This window comes from Garra rufa, chromosome 19, assembly GCF_049309525.1.
Source record: "Garra rufa chromosome 19, GarRuf1.0, whole genome shotgun sequence".
NCBI lineage: Eukaryota > Metazoa > Chordata > Actinopteri > Cypriniformes > Cyprinidae > Garra > Garra rufa.
This window is the reverse complement of record NC_133379.1, coordinates 35,286,587-35,295,572: the sequence shown is the minus strand read 5'-3', so window position 1 is coordinate 35,295,572 and position 8,986 is coordinate 35,286,587. Positions and strand designations below refer to the sequence as shown.

General features: G+C 31.8%; 1 protein-coding gene across 2 annotated transcripts in view; it reads right to left on the bottom strand.

Moving 5' to 3' along the window:
- The window catches only part of ap3b1a (adaptor related protein complex 3 subunit beta 1a), a 64,749-nt gene that overhangs the window by 30,409 nt on the left and 25,354 nt on the right, over positions 1-8,986 (bottom strand). For both annotated transcript variants that reach the window (XM_073824335.1, XM_073824336.1), the window contains exon 16: positions 8,158-8,261. In XM_073824335.1, coding sequence (XP_073680436.1) covers positions 8,158-8,261 — 104 coding nt within the window. The remainder of the gene's footprint in view (positions 1-8,157; positions 8,262-8,986) is intronic.

Below are 8,986 nucleotides of genomic sequence, written 5' to 3'. Positions count from 1 at the left end.
GACAAACCAAAATAAAATTGGTTTGAAAACCTGACAGTATGAATGAGTTGGTTTATCTGAAACAGCAGCGTTATACGAACACAGCGTCTACATGCAGCTGAAAGCACCTTTAGATGTGTCATATCCTTTTGTAAGCTTCCTACAAAAACACACACATCCACACCCCATGAATTTATAACCGTGCTTTCGAAGATGTCAAGCCGGTCCGTGTTGATAAAAGTAGCCGTAATGTTTACGGCGTCAGATTTACCACACAGAAACGCGCAGGTTGTGTCCACCGCTTCACCATAACCGCTCCTGTCAGTGTCCTCGAGGACCGGACGAGCCAATATACAACACATCGCTTATGATCACCAATATAACACACACACTTGGCGTCCTATAAAGTGGTCAACTCCGCTGGGCGGTGGAAGAGTAAATAACCCAAAGAAAAGAGTAACCTTGACCGCGGCGTCCCGCGCACACGCTCGGACACGTCTCCCGTGTGAAGGGGAGCTTGATTGAGGGGCTCTATTATGGATGAGCTTAAAGGAAACCTTAGTGATGGATGACAACTCGCTCTAGTCACCTTCACATATCCCAGCATCCTCTCTGTCCAGCTGCCGGCCAATTCTGCTGACAGATGCAAAACGCATACGCCAGCCGGGATAAAGAGGAAGAGAGAGAGAGAGAGACCAGAGGAGGGAAAAGAAGGATAAACGGAGGACGGGACGACACACAGCAGAGAAAATTAAAAATCTATTTTCTATTGCTGTTTGAAATCTCATTTGTTTATGAGGCTGTCCGTAAGAGAAAAATGTCATTTGGTGAAACGAGTACTGGCGAAGTGTGCAAACATCGATCCTGTCAGATGTTAAAAGTCACCGTGATTAATATCGAAGGCTGTGAAATAAATGTAATATGAGTATGTTTCTTCTGCATGGCGAAACTCTTAATGTACAAAAAAGCAAATGTCTAATGCTGTGTTTTGTGCCTTTTTTTAAGGAACTAAAATCGAAATCAAAATATGGCTCAATACGCTTATCAAATCTCAAAAGACTGCGATTGAATTAAATAAGTATGCAGTTGTATAGCGTTTCAGATTGAAGCGTATCACTGTGTTCATTTACACACGAGCAGCTCATGATTTGTGGCTTTCAGCATCTCAAAGCGATTCGGTTGAAAGTAAATGCTGCAAACTTTATTCTTTTGGGAATACATTGTGTGCCAGGTTCACTTTCTTTTGATGTTAGCATAATTGTATAACATTTTTGTGAACGTGATTACAGAATTTCATCTGAATTATGACGAAAAGCTCCGTAAACTTGCTGTCAACTAAACCCAGAAATGTAAAGGTCTCTTAGCAGGTATGTAGCAAAATAAAAGCTTGAAAGTTTGAAGGAATTAAAACAATTATTGTAATTGTAATACATTAATGTATTCAAATTGTTAGTGTGAATGCGATGTGCATTGAAACACTAAACTAAACATTACAACTAAAAAGGGCTTTGAGTTTGTGTGATTTTAGTAGTTTTTTAGTAGTATTAATATTTTGAAATTTGATGTAGTTTGAAATTGAGATATTTTTATATTTTCTGTTTTGGTTTAACTGCAGTTAAAGTTTTAGTAATTGTGTTCTGTATTTTTTTGCCATTTTAATTATAATTTTTTACAATGTCTGTATAGATGTTTTTTTTTAACTTGAATTATATAGATTTTTATTTTAATTTCAGTTAATTTAATATATCATGTTAGACAAAATAAAAATAAGAAATGTTGCTTTGGCAACTAGTTGTTTCAGTTTTAGTTTCTGTTATTTGAATACATCATTTTAGACTAAATAAAAATGAAACCAGGTGAAATAAAATAAAATAAATATGTAATATAAATTAATATAATATAATATAAATTAATTAATTATTATAATTAAATAATTCATATAAAAATAATAATTAAAATAACTAATTAATATTTTATTTTACTTATTTTACTTTATTTTATGTCAAAAAACAAAAGGGGATTTTAGTAATTTTTATTAACATTTTGAATTTTTAAATTTGAGGTATCTTGAAATATTTTTTAAAATGAAGAAATTTTATATTTTCAGTTTTAATTTCAGTTAAAGTTTTAGTAATTTTGTTGTGTATTTTTGCCATTTTAATTATATATTTTGCTACAAATGTCTATATAGTTGTTTTTTAATTCAATTTAACTTTTTTTTACAGTTTTAGTTTCAGCTAATTTAATATATCATGCTATACTAAATAAAAATGAGAAATGTTGCTTTGGCAACTAGTTTTAATATTATTTTTGTAATATTTTAATTTATTTCTAAATCTAAGATATTTCTATATTTTCTGTTTTAACTCCAGTTAGAGTTGTAGTCATTTTGTTGTGTATTTGTCATTTTAATTAGGGTAAATTATGAATTATTAATTACATTTTTATTTCAGTTTAAGTTTCTGTTATTTAAATACATCATGTTAGACTAAATAAAAATGAAACTAAGTGAAATAAAATTAATATGTAATATAAATTAATATAATATAAATTAATTAATTATTATAATTAAATAATTCATATAAAAATAATAATTAAAATAATTTACATTAATATTTTATTTTACTTATTTTACTTAATCTTTATTTTATGTCAAAAACAAAAGAAGATTTTAGTAATTTTTATTAACATTTAGAATTTTTAAATGTGTTATCTTGAAATATTTTTAAAATGAAGAAATTTTATATTTTCTGTTTTATTTTCAGTTAAAGTTTTAGAAATTTTGTTGTCTATTTTTGTCATTTTAATTTGTTTAATTTTTATGTCTATATGGCTTTTTATTCATTTTAATTTTAATTTCAGTTTTAGTTAGTTATTCAGTTATTTAACTACATTATGTTAGACTAAATTAAAATGTTGCTTTGACAACTAGCGGAAATAAAAATATTATTTTAAAAAGATTTTAGTTCGCTTTTTAGAGGGGATTTTAGTAGTTTTTATTAATAATTTAGATTTTGAAATTTAAAGTAAAGTTTTAATTTGTGTATTTTTGTCATTTTATTTGGTTTATGTCTATATAGCTTTTTATTATTTTTTATTTCAGTTTCAGATATTTTAATACATCATGTTAGACTAATTAAATTATTATTTATTTTACTTCTTTAACTTCACTTAATGCTTATTTTATTTCAAGAAACAAAGGGGGATTTTAATAGTTTTTCTTAATATTTTAAAATTATAAATTTGAGGTATTTTGAGATACTTTGACATTTAAGAAATTTTTATATTTTCTGTTTTAATTTTAGTTAATGTTTTAGTAATTTTGTTTTGTGTTTTTGTCATTTAATACGTTCTTATTAATGTCTATATTGCTTTTAGTTTTAGTTTCAGTTATTAGACTAAAAAAAATATTTTTTTATATTTAGTTTTACTTCATGTTTATTTTACATCAAGATACAAACAAGTTTATATTAATGTTTTGATGTTTCCGTTTAATTCTTTTTTAATATTTTCTATTATTACTATTTTTATTCTAGTTTTAGTTTCAGTGATTTTAACACAATGTTAAACTAAATAAAAATGAGAAATGTTCACTTAATGTTTATTTTATTTTAAGTAATAAAATAGTTGTTTTTGTTATGTTTTTAGTTTTAGTTAACTATAACAACCCTGGTTTGAGTCCACTTTAAAGTCAATGCATTTGGCTCGATTTGGTAACTGCAAAAGGGTTAAAGCTCTTAATAATAGTTCACCATATATATGCAAGTAACTTTAAAATACATAAAACGGTTGACCCAACCACAGTCCAACCACAAAATCCTGCGGGAAACACTAAACCGCGTAGGCTACTTCAAATGCACAATCAAATCCAAAGTGTCTTACGATGCACAAAAAACACACTAAAACGTGTCCAGCGTGAAGCACATGTGATTGGCAGCGCGAGTCGTCTTCTCCACGTGCGTTTCTACCTTGCTGCTGAGTCATAATGAGGACGGCACTGAGCGTGCTCCGAGAAGAACGGGGTCACCGCAGCAACGCCGGCCGGCTGATGGGCACCAAATGAACAAATTATGACGCGGCCCCCGGATTGTGATGGGGTCAAACGCCCCCCACCCCGCGCTCAGCCTGCACTCGCCCTCGCTCGCCCCCCGCTCGCCCTACACTGACAGTTCAATTTCCCTCCGACGCCCCGCGTTCGGCCCCCATTCGCCCCGCGCTAATTATGAATGAAAAGTTATCAGCCGGCTCCCCCGGCGCGCGCTTAAACAGTATTTCAAAGCAGATCCGCACGTCAAAATGTTATTAGAAACGGGAGGAGCCGAGGCAGACAGTTCGCATGCTGACCCCGGATCGGCTAAATACCGCCGCTAACCGTCCCAGAATGCATCGGAGTGTCTCTCTATTTCACACACCGTTATTTCATCGGCCAAAGTCGCACACACACACTCAGAGCCGTGTCGTATGAATATATTTTCATACATCTGCATGCGCGCGCCTAAGAAAGACCAGCTGTGTGACGTGACACTCCGTAATGAATGCCCGCGTTTGAATGCATGTATGTGCGAGCGAGAGAGATGAGGTTTATCCACCGTGACTAAGATTATAGCGGCCTGTAATGTATTTATGCATAGCATTGACTTTAAATAAGCCCTTTCTCTTTCTCTCAATCTCACCCTTTATTTCAGCTCTGATTAGCCTGCCCGCCGAGGCTCGTGGGTAGTATTCTAATGACCTGTGCCTAACAGCTTCTAGCTGCGCGGCGGCCCGGGCCTGACGAGCCTGTCAATCAAAGCGGCGCCGCCGACACCCGCCCAACGCGCCGATGCAGGTCACCGGGGCAAACCTGCCGTGATGGACAGGAGGAGAATAGGAATTCTGACAGATGGAGGTTGGAGCCTATAGGAAGTTTAAAAGTTTGCTCCGACTATGGGATATCGAGGAACGCACCTCATCAGCAATCATAGTTTAACCACAGCGCTGTCAGTACGATGTCTGGAGTTTAATAGCATGCTCGTATACTCAAAGCAATGCATTGGCATGACCTTTGCATGCTTTTTGTGCATTTTAACTACTATGTAATTACAACAAAACAATAAATGACCACAAAATCAGTCATAAGGGTTGATTTTTTTGAAATTGACATTTATACATCATCTGAAAGCTGCAACTTTAGAGAACTATTTACAAATCTGGAATCTGAGGGTGCAAAACATCTTAATTTGTGCAAATGAAATTCTTAGCAATGCATATTACTAATCAAAAATTTTTGACACATTTATGGTAGGAAATCTAGAAAATATCTTCATGGAATATGATCTTTACTCAATAGCCTAATGATTTTTGGCATAAAAGAAAAATAATTTTGACCCATACAATGTAATTTTGCCTATTGCTACAAATACACCGTGCTACTTAAGACTGGTTTTGTGATCCAGGGTCACATATTGTATTGCAAAACACTTTTGCTGCAATTGAGGTGGGATATGAGTAAGGTTAAGGACAGGCTTGGTGGTATGGGTAGGTTTAAGAGTAACTAATTACATGCAGGTGCTTTTAAAATATAAGTACAATGTAAAAGCATGTAAGTGCACAAGTGCATTGTATCAAATTATTATTTCAATGTAAGCACACTACCAGTCAAAAGTTTTTGAACAGTAGGAGTTGTAGATTTTTGAAGAAGCCTCTTCTGCTCACCAAGCCTGCATTTATTTGATCTAAGATACAGCAAAAGCAGTAATATTGTGAAATATTTTTACTATTTAAAATAACTTCTTTCTCTTTGAATATTTTTTAAAATGTAATTTATTCCTGTGATCAAAGCTAAATTTTCAGCATCATTACTCCAGTCTTCAGTGTCACATGATCCTTCAGAAATCATTCTAATATGCTGATTTGCTGTTCAAGAAACATTTTTATTATTATTATGGTAACACTTTACAATAAGGTTCATTAGTTAACATTAGTTAACCACATTAGTTAACATGAACTAATAATGAACTGCACTTATACAGCATTTATTAATATTTGTTAAATGTTAATTTCAACATTTACCAATACATTATTAAAATTTTGTTAACATTAGTTAATGCAGTGTGAACTAACATGAACAAACAATGAACAACTGTATTTCCGTTAACTAATGTTAACAAAGATTAGTAAATACAGTAACAAATGTATTGCTCATGGTTAGTTCATGTTAGTTAATACATTATCTAATGTTTAACTAATGAACCTTATTGTAAAGTGTTACCATTATTATCAATATTTAAAACAGCTGAGTACATTTTTTTACTATTTGATGAATAGAAAGATCCAAAGATCAGCATTTATCTGAAATAAAACATTTTACACTATACCATTAAAATGCTTGGATTTATTTAATTACAGAAATTATAGAAATTTAATTATTTTATTTAGTAAGGATGCTTTAAATAGATCTAAAGTCATAACAAAGACATTTATAATGTTACAAAAGATTTATATTTAAAAACAATCCTGTTCTTCTGAACTTTCTATTCATCAAAGAAATCTGAGAAAATTCTACTCAGCTGTTTTTAACATAATAATAATAGTTTTTTTTTAGCAACAAATCAGCACATAGAATACTTTCTAAAGGATCATGTGACACTGGGAACTGAAGTAATGCTGCTGAAAATCAGCTTTAAAATCTCAGGAATAAATTACATTTTACAATATATTCATATAGAAAACAGCAATTTTAAATAGTAGAAATATTTCAGATACATTTCAGTATCAGATAAAATAAGATACGGAAATAAAAACTTGTATTACACAATGTGTAAATCAAAAAGACTGTTACACCTGCCTTAAAACTGTTACTAAGCAATCCCACTAATCACGAAAAGACTCCACTTCATAATTTTATTTTCTATTTAAAAAAAAATGGCAGATAAAAATCAAAATCTCAGTCCAAATGTTTTTGAACCAGTTTTTTTGCTAGTTTACACAATTATTACTTATTTTGGTTAGCACTGAAATAAATAATATATAAATAAATATAATAAATATTAATAATTAATCATTTAAAAATGTAATAAATGAATACTTTTATTGAGCAAATATGCATTAAATTGTTCAAAAGTGACAGTAAATATATATATATATATTTCAAAAGATTTCAGACAAATGCTGTTCTTTTAGATTTCATCAAAAAATCCTGGAAAAAAATGCATCATCTTTTTCATTAAAAAAATGTAATAAATGTTTCTTGGTCTGCATATTAGAATGATTTCTGAAGGATCATGTGAGACTGGAAAAAAATGGAGTAATGATGCTAAAAATTCAGCTTTGGATCACAAAAAAAAAATACATTTTTAAATATACTCAAATAAAAACCTTATATTTTAAACTGTAATAATATTTCACAATATTAATGATTTTACTGTATTTTAATCAAATAAATGCAGCCTTGGTGACTATAAAAGTCTTTCAGCTCTATTGTATCTATATTGTATGTTAACTTTGTGTTTACTACGTAAAATACATTTAATTCTTCTTTCAACACAAAATATCTTAATCTATGCAATGTCTTTACAAATATACGCAAGCTTAAAAACACCACAAAATATTACAAACAATACGATCAAGGTCCAGATCCCACAAAGACTCTTTCAGTTGAAATATGACAGCAGTGCAGGTCTATAAACGCGCATATAGTGTGTGTGTTATTGTCGGGGGGTGTCTGTGGGCCGCTGGGATATTACAGTTCATGTGTCAATCCTAAAAAAGAAAGACACAGATAGTATTTGAGAAGAAATGACCACACATGCTTCATTCATCTCTTACTGACATCCCTCCCTCCCTCTCGCTCTCCTGACATCCCTCTCTCCCTGACACAGGACTCTCACGGGAGAGAGGAAGGAGCCGTCATACTGCAAAAGGTCAACAATCACATACGCTGACAACACACACACACACTGGACGCACACTGGAGGAGAAGAAAGAGGGAAGGCAATGAAAAACCAATCTATAATACAACAGCACAAAGAAACAAAGAACATCTAGATGGACACAAACAAAAGACTGGGGAGGAAATGATAGAAAGGAAGATGTATCTACAGGATAATGTACAGTGAGGCAGACACTAGCGCAAAATAGTCATTTTATACAAAGAAATCAACTCAAAGTAGAGAGCCTTATTAACAAACAATCACACACCTGTAAGGCCGATGCGGAGGGTGAGATTGAGAGCCCTTGCAGGTCAGACAGCAAACTAGGAGACAGGATGGAGCTCTTAGGTGTGGTGACTGGCGCCGGCGAGACTGTCAAACAAAACAATAACCAATAATTAAGCATTAAAACCCATACAGTCAAACCAAAAAATTATTCAGACACCAGATATCATTTTCGTATATAAAGTAAACTGTGACATATTATTAGGTTTGCAAAGGGGCAGAAAATTTCCGGTAATTTTTTTCTAGAAATGGGGCCTTAATCTGGGGAATTTTAGAAATATTTCAATTTGGATACTTAACAGGAATTTATGGATATTAATTGGAAATTTGTGGTAATTTAGAGAAACTGTATTATAAACAAATATAAATGTAAACATTTAGTTTGATCACAAGATGACATGCATGCAAACCATAACAAATTTTTAAAAATATTTTTTTTATAATTTTTTTTCGGGATTTGAAGAAAATTAATGGGATTTTTACTTCAGAAATCACTATATGTGACCCTGGACCACAAAACCAGTCTTAAGTCGCTGGGGTATATTTGTAGCAATAGCCAAAAATACATAGTATGGGTCAAAATTATTGATTTTTCTTTTATGTCAAAAATCATTAGCAAATTAATTAAAGATCATGTTACATTAAGATTTTTTGTAAAATTCCTACTGTAAACCTATCAAAATGCAATTTTTGATTAGTAATATGCATTGTTAAGAACTTAATTTGGACAACTTTAAAGGTGATTTTCTCAGTATTTTGATTTTTTTGCACCCTCAGATTCCAGATTTTCAAATAGACGTATCTCGGCCAAA